Source organism: Leucoraja erinacea, chromosome 2 (assembly GCF_028641065.1).
Source record: "Leucoraja erinacea ecotype New England chromosome 2, Leri_hhj_1, whole genome shotgun sequence".
NCBI classification, from domain to species: domain Eukaryota; kingdom Metazoa; phylum Chordata; class Chondrichthyes; order Rajiformes; family Rajidae; genus Leucoraja; species Leucoraja erinaceus.
In genome coordinates, this window is record NC_073378.1 from 103,818,875 (window position 1) to 103,842,842 (window position 23,968).

Consider the following 23,968-nt stretch of genomic DNA (forward strand, 5'->3'; position numbering starts at 1 on the left):
TTACAGAACAGCTTTATTACTGCCATCTAAAAAAACAGTGAATTTCATTAACTTCAAAGAGCAAGGTCAACAGAAGAAGAGATATTTGAAATCTGTTTAATAAAGGACAGCACGAGGAAAAGACAGTGGATGAAGAAAGCTTAGAATCTGATTAAATGCTGCAACACATCTGGAAGGTACCAACAAGATGTTTTGTTGATTGCAGTGGCACTGGAAGCTGTTGAGGAACAATTTCACAGCATGAAATTGAAAGATTCCAAGACTGGGCAAGATGGTGCATGGTGGCTGTTGTACGGTAGACCAAGATGTATGCCTGAACATGAGATCGAGTTACAGGTGTGGCAACAAGGGGCACATAGGGAAAGATGCATGTTGTCCAGCAAAAGGTAGAACATGTAGGAAATGTGGAGACAAAGAAATGTAAAAGTAAGACCAGGGACAAGACAAGTGATTATAACAAGAAAGGGAAGTCCAGTGAAAAGAAAGAGAGTCCTTGGCAGAAAAAGAAGGGTCACGTATGTCACGTAGAGGGTGATTTCGGAAGTGATGAAGACAGTGATGAAGCTGGTGAGCATGCTGTTAAAAGAAATTATAATTTTGCTTTGAACGAGAGCCATCACGAGAAAGTTGCAGTGACCATCGGAGGTGTTACAGTGCCATTAATTGGAGATTCTGGTTGCGACCGCAATGTAATTGACAGATCACTTTGGGAATGCTTGAAACAGCAGAAAATCAATTCCACATCAAGGAGGTATTAGGAAGTTATATCCATACACCGCAATTAAACCATTGCAGACCATTGGCTGTTTCACAACTAAAGTATAAGTTGGAGATAGAAAAACTGAACCAGAATTTGTGGTGATGGAGGAGAAGGCAGAACCTCTACTGAGTAGAAATACAGCTCGAGAGCTGGGAGTGCCTCAAACTGAGTGCATGTCAATTCAGTACAGTCATATGATGACATGAGGCAGGAATTTAATTCAGCAGTCCAAGGGGTTGGAAAATTGAAAGGACGGCAAGTGAAGTTAGCCATTGATAAAAATGTCAAACCGATAGCTCAACCGGTGCGGAGAATGCCATTTGGACTTTGTGGAAAAGTAGAAGCTAAAATAAAGGAGTTGATTGATCAAGACATTATTGAACCAGTTGAACGTTTGACACCATGGGTGAGTCCAGTAGTGATTGAGCTGAAACCCAATGATGACATCAGACTGTGCGTTGACATGAGGAGAGCCAATGAGGCAATAATTAGAGAAAGACACCCAAATCCTACGGTCGATGAGGTGCTACAAGAGTTATCAACCAATAAAGTGTTCACTAATATAAATATCGTGGGTGCAAAATGTTATTGTGCAAAATGTATTCCAAATTTTGCTACACTGGCAGATCCGTTGAGAAAGTTGACCAGGAAAGACATAACATTCGAGTTTGGTAGTGAACAGAGACAGGCATTCAAAATGTCTAATGAGTATAGAAACCCATGGATATTATGATCCAGCTGCACCAACAAAAGTCATAGCAGATGCTAGTCCGGTCGGCTTAAGAGCAGTGTTAGTACAGACACATGCATATGGATCCAGAATCATAGCATATGCCAGTCGATCTTTAACCAGCGTGGAGAGAAGGTATTCTCAAACAGATAAAGAAGCACTGGGGCTAGTGTGGGCCTGTGAAAGGTTCCATGCATACTTGTACGGCATTGAATTTGAACTTGTTACAGATCACAAGCCGCTGAAAATGATATATTCAACAAGTTCTAAGCCATGTGCCAGAATAAAACGTTGGGTGCTGAGACTCCAACTGTACAAGTACAAAGTAGTCCACATTGCTGGGAAAGCGAACATCGCGGACCCGCTGTCGAGACTGTTGAAGGATGAACAGCTGAGAGCAACATCCACATTAGAAATGAAGCAGAGAACTTTGTGCGATTTGTCGCAATTCGCCAAGAGCCATGACAACGAAGGAAGTTGGAAGGGAATCAGAACTTGATCCTGAACTGAAAGATATTAGAGAGCATATTCACAGTGGTCAATGGGATCAATGCCCTTACAAAGCATATGTTCGCATAAAAGATGAATTTTGTGTAATTGGTCAGTGATTGCTGAGATGTAGGTGATTGGTGAAAGTTGCTACGACCAAGGATCGTGTCATTAGCTCATGAACGACAGTTAGGCATCGTCAGTACTAAACAGAATTTGCATAGCAAATGTGTGGTGGCCAGGTTGTGAGAAAGATGCCGAAAACTTTGTCAAGACCCGTCACGGATGCCAAATCACAAGCAGGAGCAACCCACCAGTGATGACGTGCTTGTGAGGCGAGATGATGGCGGTAAGATAGACACTCATTACCAATGCCAGCCATACAACGTTGTATCGAGGTGCGGCAGCGTGGTGACTGTTAAGTCTCCAGAAGGTGTTAACTACAAGAGAAATGTATCGAGTGTCAAAAAGTACATATCCAGAGACACTCAAAATGAGGTAGCCCAAAATCCACCAATAGCTACTGATTCAGAGGGGCCAGACGACATTTCCGAGGTTGTGACCAGAGTTCCAGAGGCAGCACGCTGCAATGCAGGTGGTGAGCAGAGAAGGTGTCTGGGTGACAACACGTTGGCAGATTCAACAGGCTCTGATGCTTCTCTGCCAACTGTTGGACAAAGACGTGAAAGCAGAATCCCCAAGTGATACGACGATTTTGTGTCATAGGTTATAGTTTTGCTTAGTAATTATACAGATGAATGTGACATTTGGTTAAAGGCAAAGGAAGCCTACAAGTTATTATTTGTATTAAGGGACAATAATTTGTTCGTATTTAGTATTTAGTTAGTATTTAGTTAGTATTTCATAGGCTATGCTGTATTTGGCTAATAAGCCAACATAATAATTCTTAAGGGTAAATAATTGTTTGATTGTGTGCAGTTGTGTCAATAGAACACTGTTTATTATGATACTGTTTATTATGATACTGTTATGATACTGTTTATTATGATCAAGTGTATTAATGTTACAAGAGTATAAAAAGTTACATTTGTTTTGTAGTTGTAATGCATCTGTTTCGTGAGTTATTGGAACACAAATGAATACACAATTATGCTTGGTAAGAATTTAATTGGAAAGTATATTAGAAAGAATACATATTAATTTGAAGTTTAATTCTGGTAAAGGAGGGATGTCATGACGATGAGTCATGATAATGATATGCTAATATCTTGACCTTGGTATCAACTGACGGAGGACAGATAGGGTGTGTGCTGTGCAAGCCAATGCAGGAGGCCACGGCCGGAGGAGATAATAAACACAGAGACAAAGGAATGTAACCTGTAAATATGGTGTCAGTATCATTATTATTCCACATCTGAGGCGAAGATGTGACAACCATTGCTTGGGTGAATTAAATCATCTGCCTACATCAGATATGTAATATCCATTAAATTCCTGAATAAATTTGGTCCAACGTGGGGGGATTGTGGGGGAGGGGAGAGTGAGCTCAGAGAAAAGACGGGGGAAGAGCCATGGGGAGAGGGGGAACATCACGGGAGCCGGGGGGAGGAGCCAGCGAGGGGAACCAGAGGGGTAATAGCTGGAATTCGTGGTGCGATGGGGACTCACAGCGGGCGCTGGTCGCTAGTCGTTTTCCTCTGCCGGGATCAGAGTCTTCGCTTTCCGGGCTGCTGCTTGGGGCTGGGCTGTGCCGCTTGGCGCTGGGCTGGGCCGCTTGGGGCTGGGCTGGGCCGTTTGGCGCAGGGCTGTGCCACTTGGCGCTGGGCTGGGCCGCTTGGCGCTGGGTTGGGCCGCTTGGCGCTGGGTTGGGCCGCTTGGGGCTGGGCTGGGCCGCTTGGGGCTGGGCTGGGCCACTTGGCGCTGGGTTGGGCCGCTTGGGGCTGGGCTGGGCCGCTTGGGGCTGGGCTGGGCCACTTGGGGCTGGGCTGGGCCGCTTGGGGCTGGGCCGCTTGGGGCTGGGCTGGGCCGCTTGGGGCTGGGCTGGGCCGCTTGGGGCTGGGCTGGGCCGCTTGGGGCTGGGCTGGGCCGCTTGGGGCTGGGCTGGGCCGCTGGGCTGGGCCGCTTGGGGCTGGGCTGTGCCGTTTGGGGCTGGGCTGCTTCCAGTCCCTCTGAAAGTCCAGTTGGAAACCTCCGCCGGCCACCCTCAAAGTAAAGACGCGATGGGGTAGAAAGGTGCAGGAAGGGGCAGACAATCCCGGGCAGTGACAGGGGAAGAGACTAATCCACGCGACGCCGACTGGCAGAAGAGATTGATCTACGCATGTGCGGTTTTTAAGATTTTTAAACCTCGCTAACTTCTACATTCAATCGATCGGAATGAAATGGTGCAATTGCAGCGCAGGAGAACGGTGAGGGAACTGGTGAAAAATCGCAGATCTATCGCAAACTGTTTTTGCGCAATAAGAAGGCCGCCAAACCGGAAGGTAACAAGATCACAGTTTTAGTAATGTACAAGACCAAGTGAGACCCGTTGGGTCCCATGTTCACATGGGAGGGTTAGTCCCTCGACGCAATATTCCACCTCTCCACCAATTCCAATATTGATGGCCAGTGGGGGAGGGCTTTCTGGAGGGCTGGTATGGGTTCTTGGGGTGGAAGTTTAGTCCCTCAAGCTAACTCACGGCTGGTGGGCTGGCAGTTGACTCATGATTATTCCTTGAAATTTCATTTCAAGCAGGGTGCAAGGCCACCAAATTCAAATCCATGTTCCTACCATTTCAAGCAGGGTGCAAGGCCACCAAATTCAAGTGCAGTTTCTTACCACCATGAGCAGGGTGCAAGGCCACCAAAATCAAGTGCAGTTTCATACCACTTGAAGCTGGACCCATGGCCACCAAGTTCAAGTGCAGTTTCATTCCACTTCAAGCAGGGTCGAAGGCCACCAAATTCAAATGCAGCTTCATACCATTTCATGCAGGGTGAAACCACCATAAAACCACACAAAACACCAAACTCACAGTTCAGTAGACATTCAGTGTGTTCAGTTGATTCACAGCTCAGACAGAGTCATGACCTCTCCCTCCCCCATCATGCAGAGACAGTCACACCCACACTTCCGGGTTTTATATCCCCTCCCCCTCCCACCGGAAAAGGTGTGGCTTTCAGGGCATGATTGACAGGAGAGAGATTCTCAACATTTTTTAAACACTAATAACACTTATTTTTCATTGATGGGAAGAATTCTCTGCACCTGCTCAGCGGAGGGGGGACTGAGTAAGATGGCCAAAAATCACAGCTGCAAGTGGTAGCATTTTATCTTAAATCAATATACAGTGCAAACAGGAAGTAAGTGCATTTGCAGTAGTGTCTTTTAACGTCAAGCCAATGGACCCAAGCCGCCATTTGCAGCAAGTAGTGCCTTTCAACTTCAAGCCAAAGCACCCAAGGCACCATTTGCAGTAAGTAGTGCCTTTCAACCTCAAGACAAAGCACCCAAGCCACCATTTGCAGTAAGTAGTGCTATTCAACTTCAAGCCAAATCACCCGTCTCCATTTGCAGTAATTAGTGCCTTTCAACTTCAAGCCAAAGCATCCAAGCCACCTTTTACAGTAAGTAGTGCCTTTCAACCTCAAGCCAAAGCACCCAAACAACCATTTTCAGGTAGTGCCTTTTACCTCAAACAAAGCATATTTTCATTTTCAAACCACATTAAGGGAACTCACAGTTGTGTAGTCTTTTGTTCAGTGTTATTCAGAGCACAGAGAGACGTGACCCTTGGCTTCATCCATCTTGCAGAGAGGGAGTGAGGCACCCCACTTCGTGGTTTTATAGTCCCTCCCCATCTTTCCAGCAGGTGCAGCAGAGAGAATGGTAATTATTTTAAACTTCAAGCCAAAGCTCCCAAGCCACCATTTGCAGTAAATAGTGCAATTCAACTTCAAGCCAAAGCACCGAAGCCACCATTTGCAGTGCCTTTCAACTTCAAGCCACCATTTGTAGTAAGTAGTGCCTTTCAACTTTAAACCAAAGGTCCCAAGCCACCATTTGCAGTAAGTAGTGTCTGTCAAGCACAAGCCAAAGCACCCAAGCCACCATTTGCTGCATGTAGTGGCTTTCAACTTCATGCCAAAGCACCCAAACAACCATTTGCAGGCAGTGCCTTTTCACTTCAAACAAACCATATTTTCATTTTCAAACCACATTAAGGGTACTCACAGTTGTGTAGACATTTGTTCAGTGTTATTCAGAGCTCAGAGAGACGTGATCCTTGGCTTAATCCATCTTGCAGAGACTAAGTGAGGCACGCCACTTCCTGGTTTTATAGTCCCTCCCCCTCCCTCCAGCAGGGGCAGCAGAGGGAATGGTGATTTTTTAACAAACATTAATATCTCTCTGATTTTTGATCGATGAGAAAAATCCTCAACACCCTTAAGGAGGAGAGGGGCTCTGAGCGAGGTGGCCTAAAATGACGGCCATAGGTGGCGGCGTTCTCTCGGAAATCGCAGCGCCAAAGGTGGCCAAAACCGGTCAAGAACAGACTTTTAGTAATATAGATATAAGATAGTTACAAAGTAAAATTTATTTTGGAACAAATCCCGTGTTGGGTCGATGTTCTCTGAAGTGTTGAAACATTTCTTGAGATTTTAAAAATAATGGGATAAAACCCGTGAATGTTGCCAGAGGATTGAGATACAATTGGCAGTTACACAGGGTGACCATTTAGCATGAGGAAAGCAAAGGTAAACAACAGGAATTTTTCAAAAAGGTGTAAAACTAGCAATCTGTAAAGTTGTGGTCTGTAAAGTTTCAGTTACTCACGAAATTTTTATTTTACCTTATGAAAATGTGAATATCCCAATGCAAGTTCATCTGCACCTTCCCCGGAGAAAATGACAATGGTGTCAGTATTCTCACGTATATACTTGGACACTAAATGCAATCCTGTAAAGAGAAATATTCTTTTGTCATGTTGCCAACACAATTCAAACAAGGGTCACGGGGCTGAGAACCGACATGGATGTGATGTTCACAATGTGCTCCTTGTGTTAGTGAAGTTATAAGATAATTGATGCAGTACGAATTTGCATGGGAACCAGTTGAAAGGAACATGGGACTTGAGACTCCCTTGAGTGGAAATGGAGCATGAGATCCAGGGCCCAAGTGAATGGAAATAACATAGCAAGTGAGCCCTATGAATGGAAGGGTAGCACAGCAGATATTACTTTGAGTCAGATGACAAACAATAGATAGCGGTTTATTAACAGATAGCAGTTTTAACCAAATTAACAGATAGCAGTTTATCAGAGTTTTAATGTAGTTAATAACAGGTACAAATGATTTCTTCTTCCAGAAAAGGTTATATAATACAAGGAAACATTTATCTGAAGTGAGTTGGGAATGGATAGATAGATATAGATATGCCATTTATTGTCACTATACATGTACAGTGAAACTGAAAGCTGCTCGTACTCAGTGCATACATACAATTTAGCACAAAAAACAAGAAACAGAAAAAACAAAAAACAGAAGGGGGGGGGGGGGGGGAGAGGGGGGGGGAGAATAGGTGCACAAATTCTGCGGCGCTACATACGTATATACATATATATACAGATGGAAGTCCGTGTTGGGCGGTGTAGTCAGTGCATGTGTGAATTTGAATTTATAGTAGTTATAATTCTCGGAAAGCAACTATTCCTGAGTCTGTTTGTCCTGGATTTGATGCACCTATAGCGCCTTCCAGAGGGCAGCAGGTCGAACAGTCCAAACGCAGGATGGGAGCTGTCTTTGATGATCTTCTTTGCCCTGCTAAGGCAGCGGGAGGTGTAGATGTCCATCAGGGAGGGGAGAGGGCAGCCAATGATCCTCTGCGCTGTCCTGGTTACTCTCTGAAGCCTCTCCCTGTCTGCCATGGTGCAGCTGCCATACCATGCTGTAATGCAGTATGTCAGCAGGCTCTCGATGGACGAGCGGTAGAAGGTCAGCAGCAGGTTAGAGTCCAGGTTGTGCTTCCTGAGGACCCTCAGGAAGTGCAGCCGCTGCTGAGCCTTCTTGATGACCGCTGTCGTGTTGTCCGTCCAGGAGATGTCAGCAGCGATATGGACGCCGAGAAACCGGAAGGTGTTGACCCTCTCCACACACTCGCCGTTGATGTGTAGGGGGGCTAAGTCGGTGCTGTGCCTCCTGAAGTCGACAATGAGCTCTTTTGTTTTCCTGGTGTTCAGAGCCAGATTGTTTTCTGAGCACCAGGTTGTCAACTTCAGGATTTCCTCTCTGTAGGCTGCCTCGTCTCCCTTCGAAATAAGTCCGACCACAGTAGTGTCGTCAGCAAATTTGACGATGCGGTTGTTGTTGTGGGCCGGACTACAGTCGTTAGCTTTCGATAAACCTGTCTGGTCAATTTCGTGGCAGTGTTTAAGGAGACACTAATGACTCCAAAACTAAGAAAAAAATAACTTTTATGAAAAACGGATTCATTTTAAAGTTACTGATTACTTACAGAGCCTGAATACCACCCAACGTTCATAGGTGACATGAATTAAAAGGCTGACAGACCTCCAGTATCTAATACTGTCTGAAGAAAGATTTTGGCCTGAAACGTTGCCTATTTCCTTCACTCAATAGATGCTGCTGCACCCGCTGAGTTTCTCCAGCATTTTTGTGTACCTTCCAGTATTGTTTCAGTCCTGAAATTAGATAATTGTTCACATATATATTTTCCTATTTTCGGCCATGTAATTTGTATGACCTGATTGCAAATAGTTGCAAAAAGTAACCAACATTTTGTTGAAAAACAAAACTGCTGGAGGAACTGAGTGGGTGAATCAGCATCTGTGTGGGGGAGGAAGTGTCGACGTTTCAGGTCAAGACACTACATCAGGACCGAGTGTGGAGAAGCCAGTATAAGGAGAAGATGGGTAGGGGTAAGATCGAGCCCACAAAGTGACAGACAGATCAAGGAGGACGAACGACAATGGCAAGATGGATCTAGGTGGTAGGTGGGGAGGGTTAAGGTGGACATAGCTGGTGATAACAAAAAACACACAGGCTACTAGTGCACTGTACTATCTTTACACTGTTTACCTCTTCACATTAGCTATCTTCCTTCTCTACTCTCAGTTTTGATGGCAGAGGTTATTATATGATACAACCAAGAAAATGCAGATGTTACAGCACAAAGTACAGTAAACCTTCATTATAACGGACCATGGGGGGGATTGGTGTCCTATATTTCCGATTGCCCACTATAACAGAGTAAGGTATTATCAGTCTATAAATAGTAGAAACAAACAACTGCAGATGCTGATTGATACACAAAGGGACACAAAGTGCTGGTGTAAATCAGCTGGCCAGGCAGCATCTGTGGAGAATATGGAGAGGTGAGGTTTCTGATCAATGACCCTTCTCATAGTCTGGGTGGGAAACTGAGCCTGGAATCCAGGTGAGTTGATGGCCCTGGTTTGCTGGCGGCTGGGGGAAAGGGGAGGATCGGTGAAGCCAATGGCCATGCCGGATTGCAGGTAAGGGTTGGCGGTTGCATTGGCGGCAGCAGGCCGTGCCTGGAGGCAACCAAGGAAACTGTGGGGCAGAAGATCCAGCCTTGTAATGGCATCTCAGAGGCGGTGTGAGGACTGCCAGAGCTATGAGCATCCTGGGGGGTGGTGCAAGCCGGGGGTGGCTTGGGCAGCCGTCGGTGCGTGTGCACTACAGCTGAAATCTGTTAGAAAGAGGTCCGTTAAAATGAGGGTTAAATTCCTTGAGTGACTGTGCCAATCCAGTTGTGAAGCATAAACATTACCAAGAGCAGCACGGATTGTACAGCCATCATAACTCTCGAGGCTGAAAATCACGTTTTCTATTTCCCGGATGCCCTCTTCAGGTGTGAAGATAATTTCATGATGTTCACTTTTAATATGTTCTGCAACCTAGTTCAAAACAACATGTTTTTTTAACAAGGATCATCCAATGGGATATAAAATTAAAATATGCTATATAATATAATAATAATAATAATAATATTAATAATAATAATAAGCTATTAGCCTATATAATAAGCTATATGCTTATAATATAAATATAAATATTTATAACTGTTGTAAGACCATTCAGAATGTTATTAATTCTGATAATATTACCAACAAAAATTTGACACGGCTGTTTAGTTTAGTTTGGCTTTCTGTGTACTTCGGTACAGTGAAATGCTTTTGTTTTAATACTTAATTAATCCTTTTCATTTATACTCACCCGTACTGCAATAGTGCCTTCCCAATTAAGCCATTTGAAACTAGGGTTATGTTATCGAGAATAAAATAATAATCTTAGAAGGAGGTAGGGTTGATGTGGTCAAAAGGTAATCTATTTAGCATTCATAGGGGTTGGATTGAGCTGTGCTGGTTACTCTGTGTCTGTCATAGTTGCATGATTTATAACTGTTGTAAGACCATTCAGTGGAAAGAAGAAACGCTGAGTGAAATCTGTTATGGGTTAATAGTTTAAACAAAGATAGATATCTATCTAAACAAAGATAGAAAACTGTATAAAATATAACATGAATCTTTGTTGGGGGCACAATCTAGTTTGACTGTTCCCAACGCCCATTGTATTTGACACTCTTAAATAAACCCTTGATTGCCTTCCCCGATCTTCGAGATGTGCTTTCATGTTTCCTTTGTGTAGGAAGGAACTGCAGATGCTGGTTTAAACCGGACAGACAAAATGCTGAAGGGTCTCGACTCGAAATGTCACCCATTCCTTCTCTCCAAAGATGCTGCCTGGCCCGCTGAGTTACTCCATTATTTTGTGTCTATCTTCGCATGTAAATAAAGTTTTTCACTGTATCACAATACGGGACAATAATAATCTAAAGCATGCTTTAAAAAAATATACGATTGCTGATTATAAAAGATCAGAACTTTCCAGAATAACTAATCAGATTGTGAAAGTACAGGACTATTTCCTGAATATGTTTTCATAAACAGAATTGGTGCCGTGACATTGTAGCCTCTTAAAGGAACGCTGGCATTTTACAAATACCACAATTTGCAAAATGTAAGGAGTTGCAAGTGGCTAGACTCCAGGAATTGGACCCCTAAGACCAGAACTGGATTTCGAAGAAGAGAGGCCCTAAGCTGTTCCACTTGTGAGGCCCCTCCCAATCCCCCACCCCCACGACTAGAGGAAGATGGTCCACCAGATTGACGCCGATTTGCAACCGAGTGTGGCCAATGAGATAAAGGCTGCGCTTTTATTTATTTATTTATTGCCAGTGCTAGTGTCGAGTTATTGGCTTAAAACACTATTATTCTGAAATGGAGGGCAAGGAAAATTACTGAAGGGTTGTTTAGAGATTACAGTGACAGCATATGTAGAAAAGGCCTATGACAGCATCAAAAATATTATACATCTTGCAGGGCACTCACTTAATTTCTTTTCTCTGTTGTCAGCCGGGCAACCTTGGCAGCTGTTTAAGTTGCCAAATGACACTTTAGGTGGTCATTTAAGATGACTTGCATGACACGTGCTATAATGTGCTCGGACGAAGTGCGTAGTTACCAGTCGGAATTATGCTCAATGAAGCATTCACATATTATTTCTGCTTCAAATAAAGTTGCAAACTAAACATATTCACCAATCAAGACTTGATATACACCACAATGACATGCAGCAAAATTATAATACAGTATCTGAACTCTTTTTACACATTGCAATTAATGCAATTTCTAATATTTCTTTCCACTTCCAAACAAAAATGTGGTTGGATTATTCAGCGTTTGATCAACCTCGGTGAGACCAAGCGCAGGTTTGGCGATCGCTTCGCACAACACCTCCACTCAGTTCACAATAACCAACCTGATCACCCGGTGGCTCAAAACTTCAACTACCCCTCCCATTCTGAATCCGACCTTTCTGTCCTGGGCCTCCTCCATGGTCAGAGTGAGGCCCACCGCATATTGGAGGAGCAGCACCTCATATTTCGCTTGGGTAGTTTACACCCCAGCGGTATGAACATTGACTTCTCTAATTTCAGGTAGTCCTTGCTTTCTCCCTCCTTCCCCTCCCATTCCCAGCTCTCCTACGGTTTTCGCCTCTTCCTTTCTTCTTCCCGTCCCCCCCATCCTCACATCAGTCTGAAGAAGGGTCTCAACCCAAAACGTTGCCCATTTCCTTCGCTCCATAAATACTGCCTCACCCGCTGAGTTTTTCCAGCATTTTTGCCTACCCATTCACACAAGTTCTGTTATCCCACTTTCCTCACCCACTCCCTACACATTAGGGGCAATTTTACAGAGACAAGTTAACCTACAAAGCCAATGCGTCTTTGGGATGTGGGAGGAAACCCTCACGCTTGCAGGGAGAATGTGCAAATTCAACACAGACGGTGCCCGAGGACAGGATCGACCAAAGATCTCTGGCGTGTGAGGCAGCAAGTCCACCAGCTGTGCCACTATATTTTGTTGTCTAATACACAGGTCTTAAGAAGGGTTTCGGCCCAAAACTTTGCCTATTTCCTTCGCTCCATAGATGCTGCTGCACCCGCTGAATTTCTTGTGTGTGTGTGTGTGTGTGTGTGTGTGTGTGTGTGTGTGTGTGTGTGTGTGTGTGTGTGTGTGTGTGTGTGTGTGTGTGTGTGTGTGTGTGTGTGTGTGTGTGTGTGTGTGTGTGTGTGTGTGTGTGTGTACACATAGGCACACACACATAGTTATATATTCATATATAAATATACACCGTTTTGTTTTCTCGTTTATAACATTGTTTACAGAGTACTCTGTTGTGCTGCTGCTAGTAAGGATTTCATTGTTCTAACTGGAACATAAGAGAATCAAACACTCTTGACTCTTGACTTACTCCGCTAATGTGAGGGATAGAACTAGTGTACAGGTGATCGGTAGTCGGCGTGGACTCGGTGGGCCGAAGGGCCTGTTTGCATGCTATATTTTTAAATTAAACTAAAAACACTAAAACCAGGGGGAGTCTAAAGAAGGGTCTCTACCCGAAACGTCACCCATTTCTTTCTATCCAGAGTTGCTGGCTGCTCCATGGAGTTCCCCCACACAATTGTAGCATGGAATAGTCTTCACCCTACCATAGTTACCCATAGTACCATAAATTTATGGTACCTCTTTTTTCCCCCAAGAACCCTTTTTTGCTTAAGTCCAAGTCAAGAGTCAAGAGTTTTATTGTCATGTATCCCAGATAGGACAATGCAATTCTTGCTTGCTGCAGCGCAACAGAATATGTAAACATAATACACAACTGGTGATAAAAGTTCAGTGTGTTTATATACTATAGACCATATATATACACAATAAATAAACAGATAAAATGCAATAGGCTGTTATTGTTCAGCCCTCCACCACCTATAGTTTAAATGCCATATAGAATATTTATGGAGGATCAGGAAACCAGAAGCAAGAGTTACTCCAGGGAGTTACTCCAGATCCAGGGTCAGGGAGTGATTTTGTGTTGGTTTTCAGTGGTCGCGGCAAGGCGGCGACCAGACAGCAATGGCGGCCAGATCTCTCACAATTCAAAGCAAGGGAGAAAGTGCCCAGCGCTGACCAGTTGCTGTGGCAGTGCGCATGTGCAGGGCAGCCGATGATGTGCTGGCCGATGCAGTATAATATTGATAAATGTGAGGTTATCCACTTTGGCGGCAAAAACAAGGGGGCAGATTATTATCTCAATGGGGTTAGATTAGGTAAAGGGGAGGTGCAGCGAGACCTGGGTGCCCTTGTACACCAGTCGCAGGTACAGCAGGCAGTGAAGAAAGCTAATGGAATGTTGGCCTTCATAACAAGAGGATTTCAGTATAGGAGTAAAGAGGTACTTCTACAGTTGTATAGGGCTCTGGTGAGACCACATCTGGAGTATTGTGTCCAGTTTTGGTCTCCTAATTTGAGGAAGGACATCCTTGTGATTGAGGCAGTGCAGCGTAGGTTCACGAGATTGATCCCTGGGATGGACTGGGATGGACCCCAGGACTGTCATATGAGGAAAGATTGAAAAGACTAGGCTTGTATTCACTGGAGTTTAGAATGAGGGGGTTCTTATAGAAACATATAAAATTATAAAAGGACTGGACAGTCTAGATGCAGGAAAAATGTTCCCAATGTTATGCGAGTACGGAACCAGGCGCCACAATCTTAGAATAAAGTGCAAGCCATTTAGGACTGAGGTGGGAAAAAACATTTTCACCCAGAGAGTTGTGAATTTGTGGAATTCCCTGCCACAGAGGGCAGGGAGGCCGTCACTGGATGGATTTAAGAGAGAGTTAGAGAGAGCTCTAGGGACTAGTGGAATCAAGGGATATGGGGAGAAGGCAGGCACGGGTTATTGATTGGGGACAATCAGCCATGATCACAATGAATGGCGATGCTGGCTCAAAGGGCCGAATGGCCTCCCCCTGCACCTATTTTCTATGTTTCTATGTTACTCCTTTTCTCCAGAGATGCTGCCTGACCTGTTGAGTTACTAACATTTTGTGTGTCTCTCTTACGTGGATATAGATTTCACCCTGGCCATGTGGAATCAAGTTTAAAGTGTAAGAAACGGAAGTTTCTCTATTCCGCCTACGAGATGTCAACATTTCACAATGAAATTGGCATTTGTGGAAATTGTGATTAGTGTACATTTATACTAGGACTTTGAAATTGTTATTTGGGAGTTCATTGGAACAATGGGTTGTAATCTTAAACACTGATTTTCTTAACGAAGATTTCCAAAGGGTTTAAAGATACTGCGCAAGTTACGGATTATTGATTGAGATTTTTTTTTTTTTTTGGGGAAAGCTTGTTTTGATGTAATCGCAGTGTATGCCCTGAAACTTGTCTCGGAACACCAAAGATGGCAGCACTGAATTTTGAACAGATATGGACAATGTCAAGAATTTTTCACAACCATCTCTTCCCACTGAATGTAGAGCTACTCCAAGTAGGTTCTATCATCTGGTGGTAAAATGGACATGATCTATATCACCCAGCAAGCAATCCACAAGATCTATTTTGATCTAAAAAAAAATGTAACCAAGAAATTCGAGAAATTGTAGTCTCTTAAATTGTGACTGCCCCCAAGAATTCATCTCCACCCTATCTGCTACATATGGTAACAGGGTGTGATCTTACCCAACTGGTGTACCACAATCCCAGTCTCAATGCAGATTGGTGTTAAGCAAGACTATGTTAGTCTCACGTTAAGTGAATGAACAACAATATGCCTCACCAGTCATTCCTCTCTGTAGATTGGTTATTGCATGTGAACCAATCAGAGTAATGTACTACCACTAACTCCACCTTACTGTACACTTTATATTCACACCCATCTCCCATATTACGTAGTCACACTGGTGGTAGAGATGAACTAACAACGTACACGGCGAACCAGTTCGACTGCAAACTGACAACGGAAGACAGTTCACCAGCCAGGCATTTAGACACCTTGCCAGACGCTGGAATTTTCAGCATGTTACCAGCAGCCCCGAATACCCTCAATCTAAAGGCCTCGCTGAGTGTGCTGTCAGGAGCTTAAAACAGTTAATGGGACGTTCGCATCTTGCCAATTCCGACGTCTACCTGGATCTGTTAAACCTGAGAAACATTTCCAGGGATGGTCTTCTAGGCTCTCCCGCCCAGCGGCTGATATCCTGCATGACACGGCCCCAGCTCCCCGTCGCCCAGCAACAGCTGAAGCCACAGGTGTTCAAACCAGCTGCGGTTCAGAAGCGCATTCAGCAGAAACATGATGTCCAGAAGCGCTCCAATGACAGGTCGAGCAAACAACTTAAACCGTTACTGCAAGGCCAAGTGGTCCACCTGCAGACGGCAGTTGGACATATCCGACTGGGTTTCGTTGAGGTGTCAGCCAAGGAACCTCGTTCCTACCTTGTCAACGTCGATGGAGTTCTGTACCGGCACAGCCGTCAACATCTTCTGCCCGTGAACGAACCGTGACCAGCTCCTCCCGGTCTCCATGCACCGCCTCTGTTGTTCAAGCCAACTGCTGCTGCTGTTGTTCGTCCCAGATCCCCTGACCCCAGCATGCACTCTCCACGTCGTTCGGTTCCCTCATCCCCCCAGTGCCCCAAGTCCTGCATGCTCGCCCCAAGTCCTGCATGCTCGCCCCAAGTCCTGCATGCTCGCCCCCAAGTCCTGCTCCTCTCCAGGCTCCCCCGGCTGCGTTCTCCTTCTCGGGTTCCTCACCACCCAGCCCTACTAACTTTTCTGGTACGGAAGGGGAAGGGTTTGTCCGTACACGTTCGGGTCGGGTTAGCAGACCGCCTGACTGGTAAGGCGAGTATGTTTAACCACATGTGTTTTAACATCTGTTTAACAACTCTTTTCTCTACGGGGAAGGATGTAGATTGGTTATTGCATGTGAAGCAATCAGAGTATTGTACTACCACTAACTCCACCTTACTGTACACTTTATATTAATATCCATCTCCCATATTACGTAGTCACACTGGTAGTAGAGATGAACTAACAACGTATTGTACTGCACCACCATGACTGACGATTAAAGATGATTTAAACACCAGACTGTATCTGTACAGCTGTTTACACTCTCCAAATTAAAGGCCTGATTACATTCTGAAGAAGGGTCTCAACCTGAAACGTCACCCATTCCTTCTCACCAGAGATGCTGCCTGTCCCGCTGAGGTACTCCAGCATTTTGTGTGTAGCCTGATTACAGATGTCATCTCTGTAATCATTTTTTTAGACGGGTAGGAAGGAACTGCAGATACTGGTTTACACCAAAGAGCGACACAAAATGCTGGAGTAACTCAACGGGTCAGGCAACATCTCTGGAGAAAAGGAATGGGTGACATATCAGTTCAAGACCTTTCTTTAGTCCCAGTTACAACCCAAATCATCACCTATTCATAACCTGGTAAGTTGCTACAGTATTTAGGTTTATTTCTAATGGGTAGGTCACTCAGGTTCCATATTGGCATCGCCAGCCACCACATAACTGGAGTAGAAGCAAATCATCCTCAACGCCAAAGAATAGGACGTCTACTTGTGTGATATTGTGATGTGAAGACCATGTTGTCCAACAGTGTCCCTTAAACAATCCCCCCCAAAACAATGTGTTCTTTGTCCTCCTCCAAAAGGTGAAATGCACAGGAAATGTTGAAGAAGGGCCTTGACCCAAAACTCCAGAGATGCTGCCTGACCCGCTGAGTTACTCCAGCTTTGTGTCTATCATACCATGCAAGCCTGATGAATGTCTGGAACCATATCTCAGTGAAGACAAGTTATTGATGCTGTTGATTACTTTGCCTGAAAATGAGAACTTCCTCCAGTTATTCCAAGCATCCTATGTGTGATTAGCAAATTTGATTGAAACATTTTTACCTGGCGTGCAGCAAGTATATCAACACTTTCTTCCATTCCTATTGAAAACGTCTGTACAGGGTAATTTAAATGATTGTATTTCTCCATCTGTTTTAAAACCAAGGCAGCAACTAGGCTGGAATCCAAACCACCTGTCAGAAAATAAGAGTTTGATTAATTTTCAATGAGCTCCACCTTCATAATTACTTTTCTTGGTAAAAAATCGTTGGTAGTTGGAGGAAATGCGCTGTGCCCAAGACTTTAAAAAAAATCTTAGGACAGGGTTTAACATTTTGGCATTGTTTATGGAACCCATATTAACTTGAATTAATGCATGAAATTAACTTTAATGTGTTATAAAATTATAGTATCAGCCTTCTCCTCAATTATAACGTTAACTCTCGGGAACTGGGATGAGGGTCAAAATACATCAACATATGTGAAGCCTGGAATTAGATTTATTATGTTTTTCAGTGTTATTTTGATGTAGCTGATTTGTTATAATTTTAAGTATAGCATTGAGTGTATAGTGATAGAAGCAATGACATGTGTGACATACTCTCAATTTCAGTATTTAAAGAACTAGTTTCAAAGATCTAACATGTAGTCTGTCCATTTCCCCCCACAAATGCTGCCTGGTCATTGAATTTAGTTTAGTTTAGAGATTCTTATATCAACAAATGTAAAATTGTATGGAACCAACTGCATACGGGAGCAAGGTCTATCCACCTGGAAAGAAACATAAGAATCTCTTATTTCAGTTATATTTTACCTGATAAAAGACAACCAATTCTTCTTTGGGACATCAAACGCTTATTTACTGCATTTTGAAGAAGAAGTTGAATGTTCTTTTTGACGATCTCCAAGTCAAAATCTAAGAACACACAATACATAACTATTAATCTCAAATGCAATGCAAAGTAAACGGCAGATGGAAGCATGGTTTGGTCAAGTCTTCACTTTCCATACCTGCAGTCAACTGCTCCACTGTATCAAAGGTAATATGTTTTGGAATATCTTTAAAATTATGAAATTGCGCACATTTCATTTGGGAAACTTTTCCATTATGCTTCAAATCAAATTCTTCATAGTGACCAGGAGGAAAGGGCACTATATCTGTTAGTGCAGTCATAGACTGTTGATGATCAAGTAGACCTGCAATAAGGAAGCAAAGATAATTATATTGAAGGTAGACAAAAGTGCTGGGGAAACTCAGCGGGTGCAGCAGCATTAATGGAGCGAAGGAAATAGGCAACGCTTCAGGCCGAAACCCTTCTTCAGACGTTGATGTAGGGTGGGGGGGGGGGGGGGGGGGGGGGGGGGGGGGGGGGGAAATAAAGGAGAAAGGAAGAGGAGGAGCCCGTGGGCTGAGGGAGAGCTGAGAAGCGGAGGAGACAGCAAGGGCTAACGGAAATTGGAGAAGTCAATGTTTATGCCGCTAGGGTGCAAACTGCCCAAGCGGAATATGAGGTGCTGCTCCTCCAATTTCCGCTGGTGCTCAATCTGGCAATGGAGGAGGCCCAGGACAGAAAGGTCGGATTCAGAATGGGAGGGGGAGTTGAAGTGCTGAGCCACAGGGAGATCAGGTTGGTTAATGCGGACTGAGCGGAGGTGTTCGGCGAAACGATCGCCAAGCCTAGTCTTGGTCTCTATTGAATTGTTCAACATCCAGTTACAATAACCAAGTGTAACTCAAGGCACTCCAAAAGACTTAATATATGGCAGGTTCTATTACAAATATCCTAAGTCATGGTAGGCAGATTCACCTTAGAAAGTGGATTATATTAATATATGAACTGTACCTTTTGCTTCTGAACACACTGCAAGGCATCCATCAGCAGTGAATATTTTAAATAGTGGTCTTACTCCAAACGTGTCTCTTCCAATAAATACTTTGCTATTTTTAGTGTCAAGTAGCATGAAAGCAAACACACCATCTAGCATTTTTACCATATTTTCTATTCCATTTGTTTCATAAAGATGAAGAATGACTTCACCATCAACTTGTGATTGGTATTCAAATCCAAACTGTTTTTGAAGCTAAAACAAAAGGAAATCAGGAAACATGAAAAATATCCCATGGAAAACGAGTTGTACACTGTTATTATTTTGTACAGGGTACCAGTATATAGCAACATTTAAAAGTTCAAAAGCAAAGAAGTAAATTTCATTTAAATTCCATTCGAAGCAAAGCATTTAATTGTAAATTGGTATGTAAAAGGCACCCTGGGATAATTTGCATACACAGCATACACAGTAAAGGAGAGTGGCAAAAGGTGAGGAATAGTTTAGCAAAACTTGTTTTATTAACTATTCTCTAAAATCTTTTTCTATGCTTCTAGAAAAAAGTCTGGAGATATCTTTTTCATTACTGTGTTACTGACTTCTGGAAATAATTTTCAGCATTTATCTGAAATCCTTTGCAGATTGTGTTGCGAAGGATTTCAACATGAGTGAACACAAGTTTAATTCAGATTCAGATTCAATTTTAATTGTCATTGTCAGTGTACAGTACAGAGACAACAAAATGCATTTAGCATCTCCCTGGAAGAGCGACCCTTCTCCCTTCCCTCCCTAATTCCCTTCTCCGCTTGAGACTTGGCCTTCCCAATGGCCTTCCTACCCTTGTTATAACTGATGTGGTAACCAGTTCCCAATGCCCTTCCTACCCTTGTTATCTGATGTGTCAACCAGTTCCCAATGTCCTTTCTAGTGAAGACTTGTCTCTGTAACCTCTGTGATTGTGAGATCTTAGGAGGAGGCTGAGATAACAAAGTTAATTGGCATGTCTAGTTGAAATTATTATTTTAAGCTGCTGTAGTGTAGTTGTATAAAACATTAAGGGAACCTGCACCTTCCATTGTTGTTATCGCAAACCCGCTAGTTGTGTGATCATTTGGATTAGACCATAGCATGTTGCTGCCACTATGCAGTCCTTGCAATTTCAGCAATGTGGTACCTCACTTTATGAACCCTGCTGTTGTTCCTGGCAAGGTCCTACATTCTGGATTAAAACAGGAATGGCCCCTGGCCTGACGTTAATGGTGTGTACTGGGGCTTGAGCTTCCACAAAGTGTAAGTATCTAACACAGTTACTCCTAGTAGCGCACCAGAATTTCAGTAATGGACAGTTCTAAGCTCCTAACCTTGCCCTGAATCTACCCTTTATGTGGAATATAGGTGATCGATGTGAAGATAGGAATGACTCCAACAATTCTATGCGTTGGCTGGTCCTACATGTACTGGTGCTAACTGCAGCTCTACCAGATTCCAAAGTGTGGACTATGGAATAGAGAACCTTAAATTACAATGGCAGCTGCTGCAAAATTCATTTAGATCATTTCAGGAAGCGGAAATAATTGGTGATGACAGTAAACATCTTCTCAGTGAAGGTTGGTATCAAACCTTCTCAGTGAAGGTTGGTATCAATGCATTTCGTTGTCTCTGTACTGTACACTGACAATGATAATTAAAATTGAATCTGAATCTGAACGCATTCCTAATGTGCTGGAGGAACTCAGTAGGTCAGGCAGCATCTGTGGAGAGAATGGACAGACAATGTTGGGTCAGGACCCTTCCTCATTGATACTACCAAACCTGCTAGGACCCACTCGCATTTTGTGTTTTGCTCAAGACTCCAGCATCTGCAGATTCTTGTGTTTTCAAGATTAGTATAATTATGTTATTGATTACCTGATGGAAGCTGAAAGAAGTATTGAAATTTATTGGCCTTTCTTTCCAAGTGATTAGCACAACACCCTGAATTGATTTTAAAACAATGCAAAATGAAACATTCTATTGTAAATAAATCAGTCACAGATTTGCTAAATGACACTCCTGTGTAACTTTACAATTCACCTCAACATTGATAATTTCACAAGCTTTGTTACATTGTGCAGAACCCCATAGGTTCTTGTCCTCTTTCACCCAAGTACAAGCTAAAGTAGAAAGAGAGTTCCCAAAATCATCCCTTCAGTAAGATACACGTTGAACTCCAGGTTGATCAACATTGATCTAAGACCTATCCTGCATGCTATTCAAAGCAACTTTAAAAATGATAAACAAGCTACAAGACGTATAAGCTGTGAGGACAATTGTTTTACTAACAACATTAACACAAGAACACAAGTTACGTATCTGTTTTCTCTGTAGTCTAACTATGTGCAACATTCCTGCAGAGTGAGAAATTTTGAAGATTCTAGGGCTCCCTCCCAAAAAGAACCTTCTGGTGAAAATTGATGACACTAGTAATTGATTAAGGGTGCACACTCACACAAAGAATGACAATCAATTGGCACAGGCATTATTATTGTATTATTATTAATAAAAGGGTATATTGCGGGAAACCTGAAGTAACTTAAGGAAATTGCAGACAGATCTGTTCAACATGTACAGATCATTTGGGAGGGGGGTGGGTGGAGGGGATTGATTGCAGGTTACTTCATTCAATAATTCGGCAAATTGTGCCCTGGATCAGAACAGTGAAATAAATGAGTTAAAGTAAAGCTTAGTTAAGAATTAAAGCTGTATAACTTTGTTAGCGACCAATGGCTCGGGCAGCACATGGCATATTACAAATTATTTAAAAGATGCAATCGTTTTTTATTGTAGTTAATTTCAATGAACATTTATGAAAACAGAACCTTAGCTTTACCTTAACTTGACAGTGTTCAGAAACAAGTACAAATAAAAAGATTTGCAGAAGAAAGAACTATGTTCAATATTTATTTTGCTGGATATCTAGAGTTTGCAAAAGAAACTATGCAAATACAAGTTATTTACCATTAAAAAAAAAGCATTGACCAAATGAAGTATTAGTGTGGATTCCCCCAGATTATTACTTCTATTTTGAAAAAGAGGCGCCAACCAATAGTAATAAAATGAGTTGTGGTATATAATGATGATTTGTTAATGCTCTTAATGCACATCATAAAACATCATAAAAACATCACTGGGATGAAAGGAGGAAAAGGGATTTTGCAAATACTTCTCTGAAGTTGTAAATCTCTCCATTATAACAAAGCCTGAGATTTGGATTTTGCTTTATTTGTAGAGGCTGAAGACCACACCAACGGTCAGTAATGGCCAAGTAGTGAAATCCAAGGCAACAGTTGGGGAAGCCAATGACATTTTCAAAGCGAAATGCATCTGGTCCTCTGTGTGATATCTTCATAGCTTTGCTAAATTGGGCAATGAGGCATTCATTGCTCCCAAAGTTGGCCCATATGCCACACATGATCAAACTCTACTATTCTGTGCTCCAGTCACTGTGAATTAAGGTGAGACTGTGGAGAAAATTGGGGAAAAAACAATTACAAATTACAATTTTCAGCACATATGGACCATTTTCCAAAACATAAGTATTCCCAATCCAAAACAAACATTAACTGGCACAATTCAATGAGAGCATACAAACTTTGACAAGCCTTTGACAAGGTCTCACACAAGAGATTACTGTGCAAAATTAGAGCACGTGGTATTGGGGGTAGGGTATTGACATGGATAAAGAACTGGTTGGCAGATAGGAAGCAAAGAGTAGGAATTAACGGGTCCTTTTCAGAATGGCAGGCAGTGACTAGTGGAGTGCCGCAAGGCTCAGTGTTGGGACCCCAATTATTTACAATATATATTAACGATCCTCAGTGTTGGATCTGTGTTCATTTACACAAGTTCACAGTATGCTGTCTAGTGTCAAGATAGTCCAGAGTGTTTCATTGTCATATGTACCGAAATAGAACCAAAAATTATTTACTTACAACAGGTTTGCAAGCATAGTTCTCAATACATAGAATATTAAACAACCATTAAAATGTTCAATAAATAAAATGTGCAATATAGTGCAAAAAAAATCCCTGAAATCCTTAGGGCAACCAGGACAATTCATAGTTTAGTTGGAATTTGTGGTGTTGAATAGCCTGTTAGCTGTTGGGAAGAGGCAGTTCTTGAACTTGGACATCACCACTTTCATACCTTCTTCCTGATGGCAGGAGTGAGATTAGAGAGTAGTCAGTGGTGGTGTGGGTCCTTGATGATGCTGGCTGGCTCTTTGAGGCAATACTATTGATCCATTTGATTGTGGAGAGGTCAGGGTCAGGTCAGTGTAATCTCCTTAATTCCATTCAGCAAGATGTTTGGTTTGCTGAACCAGGCTGTGATGCAACCAGTCAACTTCCCTCCTGGGATAAATAAAGTTCTATCATAGAAACATAAACATAGAAAATAGGTGCAGGAGGAGGCCATTCTGCCCTTCGAGCCAGCACCGCCATTCATTGTGATCATGGCTGATTGTCCCCTATCAATAACCCGTGCCTGCCTTCTCCCCATATCCCTTGACTCCACTAGCACCTAGAGCTCTATCTAACTCTCTCTTAAATCCATCCAGTGACTTGGCCTCCACTATCGTATACTATCATATCGTATCGTGTCAATATGCTCTCTATTGTACACCTGCAGAAGTTCTCTTCAGCATACCAAATCTTCTAAGAAGGTAAAGGTGTTAATGGTATTTCAGATTTGCACCTTGTGGATGGTTGGGGTGGGGTATTGTGCAATGAATGACAGAATTTACTGACGCTTTGGGGCGTCAGTAAATTCTGTCATTCATTGCACAATACCCAGCCTATGACCTTCTCGAGTGGCAACAGTGTTTGTGGCTCGTTCAGTTGAGTTTATGTTAAATTAAATAATGCTTTTCAGTG

At 43.0% G+C, this 23,968-nt stretch overlaps 1 protein-coding gene across 1 annotated transcript in view; it reads right to left on the minus strand.

Annotated features, from left to right (window-relative positions):
* The window catches only part of asns (asparagine synthetase), a 41,074-nt gene that overhangs the window by 11,340 nt on the left and 5,766 nt on the right, over positions 1-23,968 (minus strand). The window contains exons 2-8 of the mRNA XM_055662299.1: positions 22,258-22,555; positions 19,073-19,310; positions 18,240-18,425; positions 18,043-18,144; positions 17,292-17,422; positions 9,737-9,863; positions 6,776-6,882 (exon numbers count right to left, since the gene is read on the minus strand). Coding sequence (XP_055518274.1) covers positions 6,776-6,882; positions 9,737-9,863; positions 17,292-17,422; positions 18,043-18,144; positions 18,240-18,425; positions 19,073-19,310; positions 22,258-22,506 — 1,140 coding nt within the window. The 5' untranslated portion in view covers positions 22,507-22,555. The remainder of the gene's footprint in view (positions 1-6,775; positions 6,883-9,736; positions 9,864-17,291; positions 17,423-18,042; positions 18,145-18,239; positions 18,426-19,072; positions 19,311-22,257; positions 22,556-23,968) is intronic.